Source organism: Triturus cristatus, chromosome 7, assembly GCF_964204655.1.
Source record: "Triturus cristatus chromosome 7, aTriCri1.1, whole genome shotgun sequence".
Taxonomy (NCBI): domain Eukaryota; kingdom Metazoa; phylum Chordata; class Amphibia; order Caudata; family Salamandridae; genus Triturus; species Triturus cristatus.
The window spans coordinates 268,634,533-268,656,211 of NC_140590.1; the positions used below are offsets into that span (position 1 = coordinate 268,634,533).

General features: G+C 46.7%; 1 protein-coding gene across 1 annotated transcript in view; it reads right to left on the reverse strand.

Moving 5' to 3' along the window:
• The window catches only part of LOC146809383 (apoptosis regulator BAX-like), a 129,283-nt gene extending 111,321 nt beyond the window's left edge, over positions 1 to 17,962 (reverse strand). The window contains exon 1 of the mRNA XM_085616197.1: positions 17,704 to 17,962. Coding sequence (XP_085472323.1) covers positions 17,704 to 17,818 — 115 coding nt within the window. The 5' untranslated portion in view covers positions 17,819 to 17,962. The remainder of the gene's footprint in view (positions 1 to 17,703) is intronic.
• Positions 17,963 to 21,679: the final 3,717 nt, after the last annotated feature.

The following is a 21,679-nucleotide window of genomic DNA, read 5'->3' on the forward strand; positions in this document are numbered from 1 at the left end:
TAAAGATACTTTCTCTGGAAATCTTCCCCTTGAGACTTTTATCCAGGATCCTGGGTCTCCTCTCCTCAACTATTCAGGCGATCTTTCCGGGCCCTCTCCACCACAGGGCCCTACAGAGGCTCAAAGCGAAAGCTTTTAAGTCGACTCTGTCTTACACCCAGATGACTTCCTTAGATGAAGATTTGAGGAAAGAACTATCTTGGTGGCTGAGAAATGCAGAAGCCTGGAATGGCAAAGCCATCTTCGGAAACCCCCAGATTTGATAATGGAGTCGGATGCGAGTCTAGAGGGTTGGGGTGCCACATGTGCCAACTTTTCCACCGGAGGGCGGTGGACACGCGAGGAGAAGAAACTACACATCAACTGCCTGGAACTTGTAGCTGGTTCCTTTGCGGTTCGAAGCTTTACCCAGAATTCGATGAAATGATGTATAATGCTGCGCATAGACAATGTCTCTGCGGTTAAAATACGTCAACAAGATGGGGGGGAACCATGTTCGAAGGGTCTGACCGAAATAGCGAAGGTTTTCTGGGATTATTGTTTGAACAAGGGACTGTCAGTCACGGCGGAACACATCCCCGGTTTGAGCAACGGTGTAGCGGACTGGTTCTCCAGAAATTTCAGGGATTCCAGCAACTGGAAGTTAAACAGGGGGACATTCTTGATTATTCAAGACCAATGGGGCCCCTTCGGGACGGACCTCTTCGCAGACAGATTGAACACTCAGTTGGAGGCCGGACCCTCAGGCATCAGGGGTGGATGCCTTACTCCAGAACTGGCAAGGCTTAAGACCATATGCCTTCCCACCGTTCGTAATGCTTCCGCGTCTTCTTACAGGCTCGCCGATACCTTCAGAGTATGGTAGTGATAACCCCCCTCTGGAGGTCTCAAGCATGGTTCCCGGTCATCTTGGAGATGACCATGGACTTCCCAATCCTAATTCCATCATTCAGTCGTCTACTCCTGGGACCTCAGGGCGAATCTCATCCCCTCCTAGACCAAGGCCTCTTAGTCCTGACGGCCTGGAAGATTTTGGGCGACAGTGACAGATCCCTGGCCTTTCGCACAATGCTTTCCGACTCATATCTGAATCTTGGGCATCTGGAACAAGGAAGGCATATCGATTGGCATGGAACAAATGGGTTCACTGGTGTCTTCAACGACATTACGATCCCGTTTCAGCGGATTTAGTTCACGTAGTCAATTTCCTACCGGAGCTCTTTGCTTCTGGCCTTAGCTACAGAACCGTTAAGGTCTATAGGTCAGAAATAGCTGCAGGTCATTCCCTAATCGATGGTGTGTCTGTTGGACAATGCCTTTTAAACAAAAAAAGATTATGAGAAGCATGCGGGTTCTCAATCCTCCAACTCCAAAATATACAGCCTTATGGGACGTGAGAAACATATTACAACTTATCTCCTCCTGGGGAGAGAACGCGATCCTCTCTCTCAAACGTATTTCTTATAAGCTTACTGTGTTACTTTGCTTGGTTTCCTTTAGACGAACATCAGATGTTAAGGCTTTAGATGTTACTGGCAGAGCTTATCAACCTGAGGGAGTTTGTTTTTATCATAGGAAAAGGACCAAGACTATATCTTCTATCCTTTCTTTCCTGAGAACGAAAGTTTGTGTGTTGTCAAATGTCTTAAAGAATATGAAAACAGAACTGTAAGTTTGAGAGGAACTGAAACTGCTGATCTCCCATAGATCTCCTCATAAGCCAGTTTCTTCTCCCACTCTTGCGAGATGGGTGAAAGAAGTGATGAGTGAATGTGGTGTCTATGTTTCTATTTTTGGTGCACACTCTCATAGGGGTGCATCAGCTTCTAAAGCTTTAATGATTGGTGGAGGGCTCCAAGATATTCTAAGAGCCGCCTACTGGTCTAATGAGAGTATGTTTAAAAAGTGTGATTTTAACCCAATCAATAACGTGATTGACAATGTTCTTAATTCACTTTAAACTTGCATAATGATGGCCTCCGTGTCATACCATAAAATTTAGATTTTTCACAGCATGCTGGGCAGAAAATCTGGATTTTATTAAGGACACAGAGGCTAATATTATCCCTCCACTAACTGACCCTCCCCAAGGGTTTTATCTTTAAACATTTTGTATCCCTTTCTTTTCAGAATAGAATATCTACGCCTGGTTAATGGAAATGACTTGTTCAACGTCATAATTGAAGTTTTCAGTTTGCAGACTTTATTCTTTTGGTTCGCAGCATTGGACAAAGAAGGATGATGGCTCTGTGCTCATGGACTATATACTATATCTAGAATGTTTAGAAGTTCTATATTCTCTTCATTGTTACTGCTGAGCTGTGGCAATAAAGGAGATTTGCAGAATATTAGCCTCCGTGTCCTTAATAAAATCCAGATTTTCTGCCCAGCAGGCGGTGTAAAATCTAAATTGTCCCATGAGAGTAGTTTTGGTTGTCTGGATTCACCAGTAAGGGTGGGGTCCAGTGGTGGCAGCAATATGGAGTTCAGTGCAGGAAGTCTCATTCCCAGAGTATGGTACCTGGTTCCCAGTTAGAGTGGTACAGGTTGAGATTCAGGGGCAGTAGTAAACTGTCTCACCAGTCTTGGGGGGAGTTTGTGGATGAATGTTGTGATGCACTGAAAGGATGGGTGATGAGTAGCACGGCAAATGATTTTCAAGGGCTGTTCCATCTGGTTGTCAGAGAGCACATGATCAGTAATTGTTTTCCGGGGTTACACCAACACCTGTTGGAGTGCGAGTTCTCTGATCCCAGGGAGCTTGCACGGGAGTCAGACCTCTGGCTGTGTGCCGAAGGGTCAGAAGAGGTATTGGGGAGTGATCCCAAATAAAGTGGCTCAGGTATCTTCCAGACCTGTGTGGGGGAAGAGGTTCAGAGTAGCCCAGCTAGGTCCCAGGGTAGTGGGAGGGGTGTAGGGGTTCAAGTCCTGTCTCAGTGGAGAAGTAGTGAGTGTGGGACTGTGTGTCCCAAGGTTCCCGAAACCCAGTCTTAGGGCCTGGAGGGTTCCCTAAGGGAACACCAGGTTGGGGGCCTAGGCTGTACTGGTAGACCATTTGAGGGGGGAGCTCCTAGTGTCAGGAGAACCTGGAGCGTTTGTAAATGGAGCTCCAGTGGTTCTGTTGTCTGGCGGTGCCGCTCCAGTTGGGAGAGTGCAGAAGTCCAGGTTGAGGGGTGAGAGGGGGATGTGTTCCCCAGTGGGAAAACCAGTGGGTCAGGGACCAGCCAGAAGGGCTGAGTCTCCTAGTAGTGACCATGGTGACACCACTTCTGTCCTGGGGGATCTTTGCGCACCGTAAAATGGACAGGGATCGGGAGAACTGCGCCAGGCAGACTGTCACACTACACATGAGTCATGTGTTACCCTCAGGGGGATACTGTGAGAGTCCCCAGAAGTCCTGGTGTGCCAGGCAAGTGTTCAACCGCAGGGGTTGGTAGGCCAGGTTCAGGTTTATCCTGACCTGGAGGGAAGGGCATCGATAGGTGGTTTCCTGACCAGGGGGGGGTGGGGGGGGGGGCGGGCAATACTGTGCGAATCCCCAGAAGTCCTAGATGCCAGGCAAGTGCTCAGCCGCAGGGTTCAGCCCCAGGGTTGGGAGGACAGGTTCAGGATCTGGCTGACCTGGAGGGAGAGACATCTGTAACCAGTGTCCTGACCGGTTTGGCTTCCAGGGGTACCGCTCCAGTTGGGAGAGTGCGGAACTCTGGAAGGGGGTGCAGAGGGAGGGAGTCCTCGCCTCTGACCTCAGTGCAACCTGAGGGTTTAGACCCTAGGTTGGGAGTCCAGTTGCTGGAGAGAGGTCCTGAACTGGTGGAAGAGTTGTGTTGAGGGTGCCTCTCAAAAGGAGGAGAGTGCGGAACCCTAGAAGGAGAGGTTGGGAGAGCCTCGCCTGTGACTTCTGGTCAGCCCGAGGGTGCAGACCCTAGGCTGGAGGATCAGTGGCAGTTTAGAACAGCCCTGATGAGGGGTAGAGTGGAGAATGGTCACTATGTGCCAGGGGTTACTGCCCCCCACTCTGTGAGATGGCAAGGACCAGATACATCTGGATGGCCTAGGGCCGGGTCCTGGCCGTGGACAACTAGGGAGTACCAGTGGGGTAGCTTAGTTGGTACTGGGAGCTTTTACAAAGGGAACCACATGGGTTCAGAGCGGCATAGAACTGGAGGGTGTCCCTGCAGTTGTGGGCCTGTGTCCGTGTTCCATCGCCAAAGGCAGGGAAGCCCATCAAGGTGGCGATTGGTCTACCCTGCGTTTTGGCTGGAAACGCTGTCCAGTGTAAAGTGCGTGCGCACTCTGTTAAATATGGTAAGAATGGTCTACACCTGTTTGGCCTATTTAATTTACCTGTCAGTCCCTTGTAAAGTGGTATCCCATATACCCAGGGCTGGTGAATTAAATACTACTGGTGGGCTTGCAGCGCTGATTGCGCCACCCACCAAAGTAGCCAATCAAACCTGTCTCAGGCCTCTGCCATTGCAGGGCCTGTGCGCCCAGTGTGACTGCCGCAGTGACATGGCGCCTAAAGTGTGTGCCATGACCGTGACCCCCCTTTTACTACATGTCAGTCACCCCTAAGGTAGGTCCTAGCTTGCCCTATGGGCAGGGTGCACTGTAGGTAAAAGATAGGACATGTCCCTTAAGTGTGTGACATGTCCTGGTAGTGACAAACAGCCATTTTGGTTTCTCACTACTGTGGGGCTGCCCTACCGTAGGAATGCATTGGGGATTCCCTGATAAGCGTTTCAGTGGTAATTCCTGATATGAGAGGAGTGGCGTGGTCAAATTTGGTATGTTTGGAATGGTGATAATAAACGCAACGCAATGGTATGCACAGATTTATTATAACTATTTTAGAAATGCCACTTTTAGAAGTTGGCATTTGTGTGCTTTGTGTCTGCCTGCCTGATATGAATTGCATGTCTGGCTTGTGAGTGACAGGGGCTGGGAGGTGTGTGGCTCCAGGAGGGGCAGGGTGAGACAGCACTAGGCTGAATGGGACATCTGTGCTGGGAGTAGTGGGAGGAGCTATCCCTGGCCTGTACAATGCTGGCTCTTTCCCCCTGTGGTGTGTCTGATGGCAGAGCACCATTTCTGAAAGGAGGGTGTGAGCATGTAAGCAAAGTGCTTCAACACCCCCCAGAACCAGTTGAAACTGCCCCCCTCACCCCCCAAGCCCTGTGCCAGGGCAGACAAAGAAAATGTTAGTATAAGTATTGGGGTTGTGACCCCGTGAGATGATGTTCTTGTGCTTACCTGGGCAGGGGGTGGGGGGGGGGGGGGGGGGGGGGGGGGGGGGGAAGAGGGAGAGCACTCTGCCAGGAAGAACCGCCGTGGGCTCCAGCTGCAGCTTCTTGGGGGACCCTGTGTGCTGGCCTGCCTGGCTGCACGCTGATTGGGTGCCCCCAACCTCCACCCCCCCCCCCCACCCGGACTCTGTTTCTTTGCCTGCTGGATTCCTTGCTCTGCCTTTGCCCTGGACGTTTTTGGGCATAGCGCCTCGAGTGCTGCACTTCCATTGCCCCAAAAGAGAGCGAGGAGCTGGCGGCGTGCAGTGCGCTGCTGCCGTAATCCGAGGGAATCCCGACGTGGGGATTCCCCCTCATTGCTGGAAAGGCGGGTGCCCACCCCGCATCGCGCTGTATTTTATTTTGGGATTGGCGGAAGCCTATCCCACTGTGCCTTTTGAATGGCGAGTGCCCACCCCGCGGTTTGAGAGAGCGAGCGGGTGCCCACCCTGCTTCATGCCTACTTACACGCGAGCGCCCACCCGGCATTAGTGCTTAGTTTACGGCAGGAGCCTACCCCGCACTTTGAGCCCAAGAAGGAGGGCTCCAGTGCCGCTCGAGCAACGCGACGCAGAAGACAGGCGTCAGTTTCCTGACTAGGGGCGGGGCTACCATGGAGGCCAATTGCAGCCCAGCGCCACAGGAATATAAGCAACCCTGGGCCAGATGTGAGGCGGGGCTCCCCTGTGGGCCGTACAAATGCATCTGAGGAGAGGAGCCAGGCGGGAGCCTACCCCGCGCTTGCGAATGCACCAAGACGACGGAGACTTCGGCCGGCGAGTGAGGCGGAAGGAGGAGCCCCACGGGCTCACCGGCCCCAGGGAGAAGAAGCCGGAGGCTTGCAGGCTCCAGGGCCTGAGTCGTGCTGGTGAGAGCCCCAGACCATAGAGACTGGGGGGAGTCCCCGGGCAGCAGCCCTGGTGAGTAGGACTGTACATGAGCACGAGGACACCGGAGAGGCCAGCCAGAGGAGTCCTGAGACGCCCCGGTGAGTGGGGCTGAAGCCTGCCTATTGTTGGCGCCTGCGGTGGCATCCAACCGTTTTGCCAAAGTTGGAGAAGCAGCCCCGGTGAGTGGGGCTGTGAGGGAGCATTCTGCTTCATGTGCGTGGGGTGCCCCGGTAAAGGGGGGGGCGCTTAGATGGTCAGAGCAGCCCCAGTGAGAGGGGACACGTGGAGCAGTATGGGCACTCCCCAGAGGCACGGTAGTGCCAGTGCCCATTTCTCTTTTGGGCAATATTGTTTCTGAGTCCCAGTGGGGGCTCAGAAGGCACAGTGGTGCCCGTGCCATTTCCAGCTGCCCTGCGAGAGCACAGGCAGCTGCACCATTTGGGGGCAATTTGTTGATGAGGAGGGGGGTGAGTTACACTCCCCCAAGCCCGGTGCATTGCTCACTTTTTGTCTGCTGCATTGGCAACCAGAGGGCCAGGAGGCCTGGGGGTCATTTAAGGATTTGTTTGGGGTATACTGTGTTTATGCTGGTGTTGCTTATCCCCTAATGTGATGTATACGCCGTGATTTATGCCGCAAATGTGATTTCTGCTTATGAGGTGATTACATGTGCTTATGCTGGTGAGGCCTAATGCGTAATGTGTTTAGGCTAATGAGGTTTGGGCCTAATGTGATAATGCGGAGGCCATTATTGTACCAGTAGTTACTGGTTGTGTTTTATGTTCATTACCTACTTTCTGATGGTTCTGACCGTGGCCCGACTGGCCTGGTCCTGAATATAAACCTGTTAGACCTGGCACCTTGGCGTGAGTTTCCCTTCCACTTTTTTGATGGTGTGCCACAAATGTTTTGCTGGTATTGTCCGCTCAGGGCACTGCGCCACGGCTAATCCGTGCCGCAGTGCAAGTGCTCCCTAGGTAAAGTGTACCTGTAATTGATGTTCATGATTGGTTTATTGGATTTACTGTCAGTCCCCAGTAAAGTGCACCAGGGGTGCCAGGGTTTGTGAATGCCAATGCTGCTGGTGGGCTTGCAGCGCTGGTTGCGCCACCCACAGAAAGCAGCCTTGTAAAATGTGTCTAGGGTCTGCCACTGCAGACCCTGCGTGCAGTCTGGGACTGTCGCGCTGACTGCGCAAGTGCCCCCACTTGCCAGTCCCTAAACCTTCCCTTACCTACATATTAGCCACCCCTCTGGTAGGCCCATGGGCAGGGTGCATTGTAGGCATAAGGTAGGACATGCCCTGATGTGTGTGGCATGTCTTAGTAGTGAATTACAGCCATTTTCGTTTTTCACTATTGAAGGCTACCTGCTCTCCATAGGCCAGAATGGGCTGCTGGAGTCGCTACACGCTGTGACCCCAGTGGACTCATAGAGCATGGTAGAATATCGCGTTTAGTATGCCTGAACTCAGAATAATAAAATACTTCTTGTAGTCAAGTTTATTTTAATATCCTGGGTTTGTAAATACTACTTTTAGAAAGTTAGTATTTACTGACCTGGCCATTTCAGTCCGCCTCTGCTGTGTGTGTGTGTTCTGCCTAGCAACAGTAAGGAGCAGGGTTGGGGAATCCCCAGAGACAGGTTGGCTGCCAGGTGGTGGGTAGAGAGATGACACCAGGATGGGTGGGAGGAGTACACCTTGACTCTTGAATAGACATATGCTCTGCCACCACAAAGCCGGCGCCGCCCCCTGTGGGGCGGCTGATGTCTCTGCCCTGCTGCTGAAAGGAAAGAGCAGAGTCACCATAACAAAGTGCTCCAGAACTGGACTGGGCCAGGCCCCCTGGCGCTAAGGAACAAAAGAATCACGGTATAAAAGTAGGAGCCTGGCTCCTAAGAAATCAGAATCCTGTTTACCACAAAGAACCTCTGCCCGACTAGGAGGAGAAGACGACGCTGGAAGGACTGGCCTGCTGCTTGCCTTGCTGAGAAAGGAGAGGAAAAGACTAGCTGAAAAGACTTTGCTGCTTTGTGCTTGAACATTCTCCAAGGGCTTGATCTGAGCTTGCCCCCTGAACTGAACCCCAGGACCAGTGGGTTCTCTGTGCTTTTGCTCGTCCTCCAATTCGAGCCGTGTGTGCATCCCGCTGGAAAGAGACTGCGCCCCTCATCGCCCCTCCTAGGGCCGTGACACTAAGGAGCTTGCCTGCCTCAACCCCGTGAGAGCCCCGCTCCGTCCGGAGCCGCTCTCTGCCGCTGGGCTAGGTTGCCTGCACCCCTGTCACCGCCTGCCACTGGAGCGCGCTGAAAGCGCTGTCACCCCTCCCGCCGGAATCCTTCCAACGATCGTGATCTCCGCCGGGTCACCAGCTGCACGGACCGTGCCCTGTGACCCCGCTTCGTGATCCTTGGAACACCCTCAGGCCGCGCCGCCCCCACTGTGGAGACCCCCCCCCTGCACCGCAGTGCTAAGGGTCGCTGGCCGCGCCTGCCTACCTGCCCACACCCGCTGTTTGAGGACCCAAGAGCTCTTCCCAAGCTGAGAGTCGCACCGACCTGTGCCGACTCTCCACATCACTAAAGGAGTTCCAGTATCGGGCTCGGGGCCCGCACCGCCTTATTTCCCCGTTAGCCTCACCGCACCGCACCGTCTCACCTCCCGCCGCCCCGGAGCTGCCAGGAAGAGCTGTGCACGGCGCAGGCGCGCCCACGACAGATGCGTGAGCCGCGATAGGCCTGAAGTAAGTCAAGACCGGAACCCCTCAAGTGACATTGAAAGACTAAAAGAAGTACCCGCTTAAAGAACTGCTGGCCTGCTTGATAATCTGGTGGCATCCAAACAACGTTACTAGTCTTGTGATAAGTCTGCATATTGAGATAACTATTTTTATATAAAGGAGCGTATTTTCACATACCTAAGCCTGGTGTCCGTTTCTGGGGGGATTAATGTGTTTACTGTGTGTGTGATTATAATTGCTTAACCAACAACGCCTGAAGAATTGCCTTGGCTGCTCACGCCACGCACCTAGAGGGTGAGCAAGGGTCATTCCAAAAGGGGTTATCCTTTGCCCTGGCGTAGAGGAGAGGGTCCCTGCTTGACACAAGGACATCCTTGCGCCAATCAGAGATCCCCGAGTCTAACAAAACCCCTGTAAATATTGCCTAGTGCCAATGTGTGATTATGTTTCTAATGTGTCTATGATCAGACAAGAGAGAGGAGGTGGGGTGGTGGCGGTGGTGTGTGTGGGTGTGTGTGTGTCTGTGTGTGTACACATTGCCTCCAGTACAAGCCTGACTGCTCGTGCCAAGCTACCAAGGGGGTGAGTGTTATGATGCGTTCATCGAAGAAGTACAGGAAACACTTCGTTGGATAAAGTAGTTTACTGGTAAAACAACCTGGCATCCAGCTACCTCCACGACCCAGCTGCAACTGCCAACAGTGGAGTGCTGTAAACCTTCCATTCTAAACACGAGGGCACAGAAAGCACAGAACACGAGCGCTCCACCCCCGGTAAGATTCCTTATACACCATACTGAGAATACACGCATTACACAATGTAAGTAACATCACAACACATCCTCTCCTCTTAACAATACCCAAACACAGGAAAAGAACCACATATTAACCACCCACCCTGAATTTTTTTTTAAAAAAACATACCCCCAAAATCCAGCATTTAAGACCTACGATAATCTTGAAGGTAACTAGGTGGTCTACGATTCCTAACCCCTAACTCCAGAGCAGAATTGAACCCTCCATTTTGTCCCTCACCCCCAAAACCCTGAATAGAGGGACACTGAACATTGAGATGAGAAACAAGTTCAGCAGAGTTGGAAGACAAACCATCTTTACCTACCCTGTCAGGCAAGAACATTGCACCAGAACAACTCTCCTCATCATGGGATATTTTCTGAACCGAACCTCCTTTCTAGTATAACGCCACTCTGCGCAAATTCCAACGCTCTCCACCCTCAACCACAACAAAATATTTCCCAACACTGATAACACGACAAGGTCCCTTAAACTTAGTAAGACCACCCTTAATCCTTGCAGATTTCAATTTCACCCAGTCACCTACTGAGATTTTTGAGGAAGAAACTTGAAAATCACGTTCACCTCCCGGCGACACCCAACCTTTCAACCAAGATGGAACAAGGTGAGAACCAGGATGACGGCCTCTCATAATCAAAAATGGGGACTTCAAAGTAACACTATGAGAAGTTGTACAATAAGCCCGCAGTGTGTCTTGGACAAGGCGACCCGGAGACAAACCATTAGCCAAGGCAAGTTGTAAGGTACCTTTGATAAGTCGATTCGCCCTTTCCACAATCCCATTGGATTGTAAAGGGAAGTACATGAATGTTTTACTCCACACCTTTCCCAAAAACCCCGCATTTCACCAGAGGTGAGTTGGGTCCCATTATCTGTCAGAAAAACTTGAGGAATGCCTTCACGCAAAAACAGATTTTCCAACACCGTAATTGTGGACTTTGTTGTGACATCCTTCAAAACTCAAGATGTATCCAACGCGAATGTACATCTACAACTACCACTGCAAACCTCATGTCCAATGACAATTCTGAAAGCGGCCCAATAAAGTCAAGACAAATAGTGTGCCATGGTAGCCCAGAATCTACAATATGACCCATAGAACTTTGTGGCCCAACCTTTAGTCTTTTCTCGCTCTCCTTGCATATAGTAAAATCAACCACCCACTCTCTGATCTGGTCATCCATAGCAGGCCACCAAAACTCTTGTTTTATGCGTCTGATGGTCATACCTTGGCCTAGATGACCCTCATGGGCAATTTTAAATATATGTGATCTAATGGCTTTCGGAGGAACAAACCTCTCCCCTCTCATAATCACATCCTTGCCACTCAAAGAAAGTTCATCTAACAATTTCCAATAAGGCCTAATGGAAATTGGAACCATACTCTCACGAGCGGAGCCTTTCTTAATGAGAATCAAGACTTCTTGTAATGTAAGATCTTCAACCATAGCTTCAGACCATTGTGCTTTGGAAAAAGAGCCTAAACTGCACTCACACACATCAAACACAAATGCAACAGCCTCTTCATTTTCAAGTTTTTTTACAATCTCTTTGTCCACTGTTTCCCAGTCAAGTGACATGCGTGATAAACAGTCAGCTTGTAAATTTTTCCAACCTTGGATAAACTCAATGTCATATAAAATATTCCTGTAGTCTCGCATCAAACCTAGCCAAGCGTGCTGATCCCTTCCCTGCACCACCTGCCGACAGAATTTTCATAAGCGGCTTGTGGTCAGTCCTCAGAACAAATCGTGACCCCCACAAATATACCCTGAAGTATTCCACACCCCAGGCTGCAGCAAGAGCTTCACGCTCTGTCACCGAGTAATTCCTTTCAGACTGGGTGAGAGTCCTCAATGCAAATGCAATGGTTCTCTCAACCCCCTTCTGAACCTGGGACAACACCACCCCAATTCCAGTGAGACTTGCATCCACCGTTAGCACCGATTTACACGAAGTGTTAAACGGCGCTAAAATCCCTGCATTACAAATCTCAATTTTGATCTCGGAAAATGCCTCCGACTGATCGCTCCCCCACACAAATTTACCTCCTTTACGCAAAAGTTTCCTAAGTGGTTCTGCCATGTCCGCAAATCCACGAACAAATTTTGAACAATACTCAACAAGACCAAGAAAGGATCTAAGTTGATCTTTGTCTCTTGGAGGAGGAGCATCTCTAATGGCATCCAACAATTTTTTTTTGGGAGCAATACCACCACTAGAAATTGAATACCCCAAGTAGTCAACCCGATCCGTAAGAAAACAACATTTATCTTTATTGACCGTGAGACCCCGATGTTCAAGTTTCCACAAAACTTGCTTAAGCGACACATTGTGTTCCAGAATAGATTTACCAGAGATCAGAATATCATCTTGAAAGTACACTACCCCCGGTAAACCTTTTAACAAGTTTGACATCATCCTTTGAAATACGCTTGCGGCGGAAGCCAAGCCAAATGGCATGTGAGTAAATTGGAAGATGCCTTCTGTAGTGATAAAGGCTGTCAGGCACTTAGAATCAGGATGCAATTTAATTTGATGGTAAGCACTTCTGAAGTCAATTTTTGAAAAGTACTTACCACCGCCAACAGACTGTAACAACTCGTTGATATTTGGAAGTGGAAAGGTTTCTGTGATTATATCCCGATTTAATGACCTAAGGTCTATACAAAAACGTAGCCGACCATCCGGCTTAAGTGTCAAAACCACCGGAGAAATCCAAGAAGACACCTCCACTGGCTCAATAACTCCAGATCTCAATAATTCATCTAACAAATCTTTAAGACCTTGTCTGACAGACAACGGTACTTTCCTCAGTTTGTGTTGTATGGGACATGCATTAGACTTGAGAATGATCTTGTGAAGATACCCCTTGACACACCCAAGCCTATCTTCAAACACCTTATGAGCATCACGAAGAATATCCTCCACCTGTACATCATCTTCCACTACCATAATCTGATCTGTAGCCCTAGGATTGATAATGATGTGTAGGGCATATTGATGCATCCAACCCAGGATTGGGGGACCCTCCTTAGCCACATAAATCTTACCATGGGTAGATCGTGACTTAAACGTGATCTGACCAGTCATGTACCCCACCACATCTATGGACGGACCTTGGTACCCTACTGGGTTTATATGCTTGTCCAAAAGAGATACCCCTTCCCAAGTGGCATAAAAAAGAGACTCCGGGATTATTGTGTACATTGACCCCGAGTCTACCATCAAGACTATGTCTTTGCCACAGACCCGGAAAACAGCTGTAGGTCTAGTTAATCTGGGAGACTCTTGGGTAGCGCCCACCATGGTTTGATCGTGCTCATCCCCCACTATCAAGATTTTGTTTACACACGATTTGTGGACATCACTATCATGAACCACACTTATTTTGGATTTAGACCTGTCCACAGAGTCAAATTACTTGCACATTCTAGCATAATGTCCTTTCCGCCCACATCGTCTACACATCTGGTCAATCGCAAAACATTTTTTAAAATCAGCTAAGTGATACTGACTACCACATCTCAAACACTCTTTGAACTTAGCTTTAGGTATAGCACCACTAGAGTTGCTAGTTTTAGCATTCCTTTTGTTAACTATATTGACTCTGCGTGTTCATCATTTACTTCAACATTTGCCACTTCATGAACAGGCTTATCTTTCTTACCCAACTCCTTAATACATCTCTGAGACTCTTCAATAACTTTTGCTAAGTCAATAGCCTCTTTCAAGGAAGGATCTTTGGCAGTCCAAAGCCTTTCCTGAATTTTCTTGTTATGGCATTGAACAATTAGCTGATCACGAATTAACTCATCGGTCATAATCCCAAAGCGACATTTGACCGAAAGTTCACGTAGTCTTGAAACAAAATCATCAATGGCCTCTTCTTCTAGTTGTGGTTGAGTATAAAACTTGTATCTAACTAGAACCAAATTAATTTCTTTTGCGAATCTTGTTTCAAGTCTCTTTATAGCCTCTTGAAAAGGATCATCCATAGGTTGTCCATTAGGTCCCATGGCCACAGGTAAGTACTTAGAAACACGTTGTCCCTCAGTGCCAAGTGTGCTTAATAATAAAGCTTTTTTCCTGTCAGGCGAGAAATTAATGGCATCAAGAGCCACAATATAATTATGAAGCATTTTCACCCAATCTTCCCATATGATCGGAGGAGGACCTGGATTAGCAAGGAACGTAGGTGGAACCAATATATTTGACGAATTAGAGGCCATGTTAACCCCTTCAGCGCTGGGCGAATTCCGCCGCGGTGCTGAAGGGTTCGAGCGCGGGCGGGCTCATGACGGAACGGTTCCGTCATGAGCACAGCTCAACCGTGGCTCATGACGGAACCGTTCCGTCATGAGCATGGAAGGGGTTAAACTATGAAAACAAAAAACAAAACGAAGAAAAACTAAAACTAAGGCTACACGTCAAAAATTGGAAATACAGAGTTGCAGCACACACCAGTTCGAAAACAGGCCACACGATGGCAGTATTGTTCAGTCAAATTTCTCCCAAACCGTGAAAAACTCCATAGTAAACTGTCACACACTGTGCCGAGAATCGTACCATATGCCAAAGTTAATTCTCACAGCTGTGTATAGCGAAAGATGTGCCACAAAGGAAAGTCTACAGCAAGGCGCAAAAACAGAAAAAACACCTCACCTCAAGGCATCCTGTGGTTGAAATGCGCTAAAATGCAAGTAGACACCTAGCAAATATGGCGGCACGTTACGCTGCGTTACGCATGAAGTAAGTGACACGCAGAGGCAGCCTAACGCAGAGCATGCGTTCCAATGACGGCGATGACGTGTCGAGCAGTCCCAACAGCTCGCGGCCTCACCAACAGTCACAGCACATCGGACAAAAACGCCAAAAAGTGCCCCAAATTCCTGACCCCAGCGCTGAAGAAGCAGACAGGCAGCCCGACGAGATGTGGAGGTTCCTTGAAGGCAGGCGAAGCGAATTTGAGGCAAAATCCATCCAAAGTGCAGTAAAACGATACCAGGTTGTAATCCACGTGTTCCAACATCGTCGCCAAAATTGTTATGATGCGTTCATCGAAGAAGTACAGGAAACACTTCGTGGGATAAAGTAGTTTACTGGTAAAACAACCTGGCATCCAGCTACCTCCACGACCCAGCTGCAACTGCCAACCGTGGAGTGCTGTGTACCTTCCATTCTAAACACGAGGGCACAGAACATGAGCGGTCCACCCCCGGTAAGATTCCTTATACACCATACTGAGAATACACGCATTACACAATGTAAGTAACATCACAACAGTGAGCAGCTGTTATCTTCAACGTGTAACTCCCTTGCCACAGTGGTGGTTTCTGCCTGGCTTTGGCAGAAGCCTAAGCCAACCAGAAATCCCATTTCTAACAGGTCCCATCACCTGAAATCAGCCAAATTAAAATTCATAAGGGCTATTTCAGCAGTATCCAGCTTTGCTATAAAAAAAAAAAAGTTGTAAATAAATCTTTGAGAGAAACCACTAAACTTTACATATCTAAATGTATCCCAGTGGCTCTTTACGGTTTCCCAGTATGGAGTGGAGAAAACAAACTCTTACAGCTGCAAGAAAATAACTAGTTACATACGCTTTTGTCGGCGCTTAAATCAACGTCAGCATTTACTACTCATAAAGACCTTGAAGTAGAGGTTATGGAGGATACCACTGACCATAATACATTAACAAAATGGTATAGTATTTGGTCAAAACGGGGTGTAAAGTTGAAAGGAAAATCATTAAGGATGGCTTGGGATTGGAAAACTCTAGAAAAATTCCTTGGCTTTTCAATACATAAGATTTTTGTAACTAGAGGTGGGTATAAATTTTAACCCCCTAGAAACAGACAGTATTTTGCCATTTAGTAAAAGAGAAATTAAATAAATTCTGTTGGAAAAAAGGGCAGCCCTTAGAGAATCACAGAGAAAAAGAAATCTACAGTGGCTAGATAGTCTCTAAATCAAGAGGGGATACAGGGTAATGTTACTGAGGTGAAGAACACCCATTACAGATTCTTGTTAATGAGACCCTACCTCGAGATGATCCATCATTTAGTGGGTTTCCCCAAGTCACTTGCATGGCACCAGAATTTACCTAGGTGCCTGTATAATGGACGGGCAAGACAGAACTATGCATTCTTCATTGTTTTGTAGATTTTATAATGATATTGCTCCCCCTCTTTCTATCTCCAGGTATTATCTATCATGAGGTGGCACTACCCTTTCTTAAAAAAAAAAAAACCTCTCAAACATAGATAAATGTGTCATTTTTGATTATATCAAAAAGGCCCTTCCGTAGACGACATTACTTAATCTACTTGGATGATTTGCGTTTTGAGGAAACCCATGATCTTTGAGAACTTTTCACGTGTTTTTTTTTTTTTACAAACAAAAGATACAGGTTGAAATCAAATGGGATCTTTACACATTTTTTTTTTTTTTAGAAATGTTATAAAGGGAGATGGACATGTGAGTTGATGCATTCTGAATTTTCGCTTAGCCAACCTATATCCTCGGATTAGTTCTTGAATGTGTAAATAAGTATGTTTTTAGACAAAAATGTGTATTTTATATTTTTACCAAATGTTTTAAATTATGAAATGATTAACTTTTTATTTTTGCTCCTTTATGGATTTGTTTATAAATCCGAAGAAAGAAGTGAAATCACTGTGGCTTTATAATCTAACCAACCTCACTCTGAACCACTACTACCTATAAAATCACTCTAGGCCTTAGAAACCTAGTAGCGACATTGCTCATGATCTCCACCCACGACATCACACCAGTCCACGGACCCCCATCCACAACATCACCCGGGCCATAGGCTCCTCACTTGCAAGACAAATCCCCAAATAACAATCGAAAATCAATTAATCACTTCTTGTCGCAGCACACAAGTAACAATGATGAACTTACCAAACTTCACGGATATCATTCCCTGCCCCAACGACTACCAGAAAATCGGTTCAGGGACCGGTAACCATCAGTCATTGCTTCTTGGCCCAAGCTCCCCACGACCTGAATGCCTCGCAAAAACACCACCCTTAACACCCCGAAACAGCAAGAGATTTACAGCATTATATGTCAACTTCTAATTTCATTGAATTAAATCTTCCTAATCCTTTGAATCTTTTCCTGAACTAGACCATTGGATCACCCCTCTTTCTTTCTACGTGTTTGCTCCGGACAACTCACACTACTAGAACTTAAGAAAGGACATACGTTATTTCTTTCCTTCTGGCACAATACTTACTGTCCCTATTAAATTAGTCCAAATCACCCATGCCATTGAATTCTAGCATAGAGTCAGTGGAATCCATTATTTAACCACAGAGAACGGCATCTCTACCTGGTGCAAACAAAATGTCATGACTATTCGTCCCACCCGGCATTCCACCCCTTGCATCCCATGAAACGCACAATCTCAAATGGACTTCTTTCTTTACAGAACCATCAGACCTACTGCCCAAATCCAATAAAATCCCTAATTGCCACAAACCCTCGCGGTGACATTGCTTGCAAAACAGACCAACCGTTTCACTTTTTGCCCGAGTTACATTCCTGCAATAACTTCCTGCCACCAAACCACCACAACACTTCTTTCTTAAAGCAGACTACGCCCCCCTTACAGTCCTTTCTCCTCCAGATGTACATACCATTTATGTGTCCAAACCGCGATATGCTAGCGCTCCGTTTCAGGAATTGTGATGACATCAATTCAAAATATCACAGCTAAAGATACTTACCTCCACCCCCCCCCCCGCCCCGCCCCGCCCCGCCCCGCCATGCCCACTATTGTATCCCTCCCTGTTCTAAATTATAACCGCACATCCCTTCTTGCCCGAAATTCACCCAGGACAACTTCTAGGTTCAAGAGACGGTCCTATTGTTTATCTGCCCAAAAAACTCATAGAACCAAGTTTAGCCTATCTGTGTATGACGTTGCTTCCGGTCCACTCACCTGCGTTGCTGCTTCGTCTTCTAGTGGGACCATCACCCCCTTGTCCCCCACCTTTTGCTCCGGTTTCCTCCGGTGGCCGTTGAGGCCAGTCTTCTCCCGCGCCCCGATCAGCCATCGCTGTGCCGGGAGAAACACTGCAACTTCGTCTGCTTCCTGCTTCCGCCAAAGGTTAAAAAAAAGCGGCTACGTCACGTATCAAAGAGCGAGAGCCGTGGGCAATACCGGCACCTGAGAAACCCTGGTGTCAAGGAAGAACCGCTCGGAGCAGAAAATCACGTGACCTACCAGACTAGCCCTTTTATTGGAGCTCGTGTGCTGATGACAACTGCTAAAAATATTTAACAAATAACATAGAAGAAGTACTATTTTAAGAACGTTGTAGACAGAGAAGAAAGATTAATTCTTAACTGCGAGTAAAAATAATTCAAGCAGACCAGCACAGAATTTCAATTCTTTTGAGGACACGGAGACAATAATTATACTTATCGATATTTACTGCAGCTTTAACAGCACAGCAGCCAGTGAAAAAAGATTAAAAACAAAAACTAAATTTCCTGTGAACATATGTAACTTGTTATAGATCACATGCCTATGTATGCCAATGAATAGACCATATTTCAGCGTGACACTCCCTATTTTTATGCTAAAATGGCTTTATTTTGTTTCCCCGACAGAAATTGCCTTTGCTTCAACAGAAGTCAATGGAGAAAGTACATTCTGCTGATTTGTAGGTCGTAGGCATCCAGGCAGCCCAGCTGTTTGGTTTGCTACATTTATTTATTTATTTTAAGGCAGACTTATATAGCGCAAACTCGACCCAGAAGGTATTGGAGCGGTTTACATGAGCACCAGTTACGTTACACAAGGACACATTCAGGCACAGGGAGATTAAGTGATTTGCCCAGAATCACAGGATGTGGACGTGACCCAGAGACTCGAAGCTTGGTTTCCAGCACCAAAGTCGGCAATCTAGCCATCAGACCACATGGGTTACAGCTGGTTACACATAACTGCCACGTTTTCACAATGGTTATGATGGAGCAGGGTTTTCGCGAAAGAAACCTGCTCAATCGAACACCCCTATAACATGTACTAACAGTCAGTAATGGTAAACAGATTAACGCGCACAAATACACTACACATGGGAGGCTTGCTTTGCAAAATGCATGAACTAACCAAAAAATGTAATACGTAAATAACCGGAAATTTAATAAACTTATGTATAGTATGAATTAAGAAGGTTTTTGCATGACAGGGCTGCATGTATATGTAGTAAAATGCATGACATGTGCTGCTTTATTCTAATAAATAATGCTACTTTCCTGCTTATGCTATGCTAGGAAAACCGATAACGTGAAGTAGAGCTAAGGTGGGTGGTAAACAGTGAAAAATATATTATCACATAATTAATAAATCTCTGTTTTCCGTTTTCAGTAATGGACGAATCCTCCATCTTTTTAAAGTTGACCACATAGTGGGTGGGCGGAGATGTGTGCGTGAGGGAACCATGTGACCACATGACTGATCTGTTGAACAAGCTGAGAAAGCGTGACCTGGTGAAGGACAGACCATTTGTCAAGCAGCCAACGCCAGTGTCTTTGTGGGAACGGAAACCAAGTTGTTGAATTTATTAGTTGAATATTAAAATGTTGCATATGTACCCGTGAGAGAGAAGCTGAAATTGATGACTATATAGAAAATGTTTAGAACTATAGTGTAGTCAAGAGTAGAATGATTTCACCATGGGGTGACATCGCCCCCCCCCCCCCCAGAACTCAACCAATCCCTTAGCTTGTGGGACGAACATGTCCTTGATCCCTGACTCTTGGTCCAGGGGTCCCCACCGCTACCTAGGCCTGGGTGGTGGTTTTCCCTTACAGATCCATTGGGTTTGTATTTGATCTAATCTAGCATTGTCGAATAATTTTGCAGTCAAATTTCTTGTCTCTGTGCCTCATGTCTCTTCAATCTATCCCTCCAAATTGACATTTAAATCGATATATCTTGCCTGCAATCTGATGTCTCTTCATCTGTCCGCTCTTTTGCAACATATATTTTGAAATGACAGTTTGGTTATTATGTTGATAAGGTTTGCTCTCTCTCTCACGAGGTTTCCAGCATTTAATTTTATGTAATAATCGATATGAGAAATTTAAATTACTAGATAAACATTAAATCCCATCGAGAGTCTCTAATTATTTTAGTCAGTTTATTGATTTGATGTTTCCTTTAATTTCCATTACCATCAACTCTTCAACTAGTTGGTCCATCGACCAAGTAGATGAAAAGTTGATTATGAGGAATTCAGATTGCACAAATAATACAAATGTGTAAAGTTTAACCTGAACAGCGAGAGTAAAACTTGAGACAAGTTAACAAACTTGACCCCAGTGCATCAGGGATCTGGGTGTATGTGTATGGGCCAATGTATATGATTTATTGAATATTTATCCCTGATCAAATTATTGGGTTCGCGCTGGATCAGTTTCTTGGCAGCAGAGGATGGTTTTATCTCTATTGATTAGTGTGCTAGTTGTTATTGAATATTAATTATTTGTCTTAACATGAAGAATTAGTGTCTTGTTTTATGTTGTCTAGAAGTTTAGGTACGGAGTTGCCTGAGGAATACTGGGAAGGAATTAGCCTGAAGTAGCCAGAAGAAGAGTGTGGTAAAGAAACACACAGTAGAAGTACTTTGTTGGAAATAATACTGAAAAGCTACATAGGGTTGTCAGTGTTATAATTAGGGACATTTTCTTGTGTAAGGAGAGTGTCTGTGGTAGCGAAGGATCCCTTTTGAAACTCTGGCAGTATCTCAGAGAGAAGTAACAGGACACCCTTTTTGTATGTTAAAAGGTCCTCTTGTGAAACCTCGTTTTTATCCCTAGAGGAGTAATAGGTCTCCCCGGAGCTTGTTAGAGAAGTGAGATAACGCTGGTCGTTATTGTTGCTTGCAGTATAAGACTCTCTGGAAAAGTGCAAACTATCTCTTTATTTAAAGGAGCAGACAAATTAGCATTGTCTTTTTATGTTGTCCCTAACAGATTTTTGAATTAAGAAAAACTCAGAAAGATATTGTAGTAAGATTTTGTAAAGGAGGGCTCAGTAGAAGGAGTGATACTGACATCACAAAGTGCCGCACTTGTATTGGACAAAGCAGCGGGCGTGTATCGAGAGCAGATTGTAAACGGAGGGTCAGTAGAAGGAGAAATACTGACGTCACACAAAGGCCGCACTGGCATTGGTCAGATAGCGGGTGTGAAAAGAGCTGTGATTGGGTAGTAGGAGCGAGACACGCTGACATTGGTTAAGACTATAGTTATGTAGTGAGCTGTAATTGGTTTGTTGGTGTGAGTCGCGCTGGTATAGGATGGAATTTAGCAAATAAAGGCAAGAGAGTTACAGGAAAGTTTGTTATTCTGTCTGTTGAGAAATTCTAAGAGAAGAGTCTAAAAATGGGTCTGATTAAGACAATAAAGAATTTCCTTAAGAAAGACAAACCAATTGTGACTAGAGAGGGAATTCCAATTCCACCCCCAAAAACGCCTGCATCTTACATGATGATGGAGCGAGGTTATCATACGTGTGTGTGGTTATAAAACTGGATGAAATATACGAAGGATGATGGGATGAAAGCTTTTCCTGAGCATGGTACATTTAATGTAAGAATTTTACAGAATTTCAGAGCAAGAATGAACTCGCTAGAGCCAAACCCAAGACTTACTCAGTATGAAGCGTTAGAGGAATGGGAGGTAGAAGCGTACGAGCGAGAAAAAGACCGAAGTGGTTGAAGATACAGAGACTTTATGCCTAGATTTCCAATTGAGAAAAGAGAAGATCAAATGAAAAGATGTACAAGAGCAGTTGTAACCAAGGGTCTATATCCAGTTTTGACAGTAGGGAATCAGACAGGTACAAAGTGTAAGGAGAAGAATAATGATATGGAAACGGCGGGAGAAGACTTGGATGAATCTGA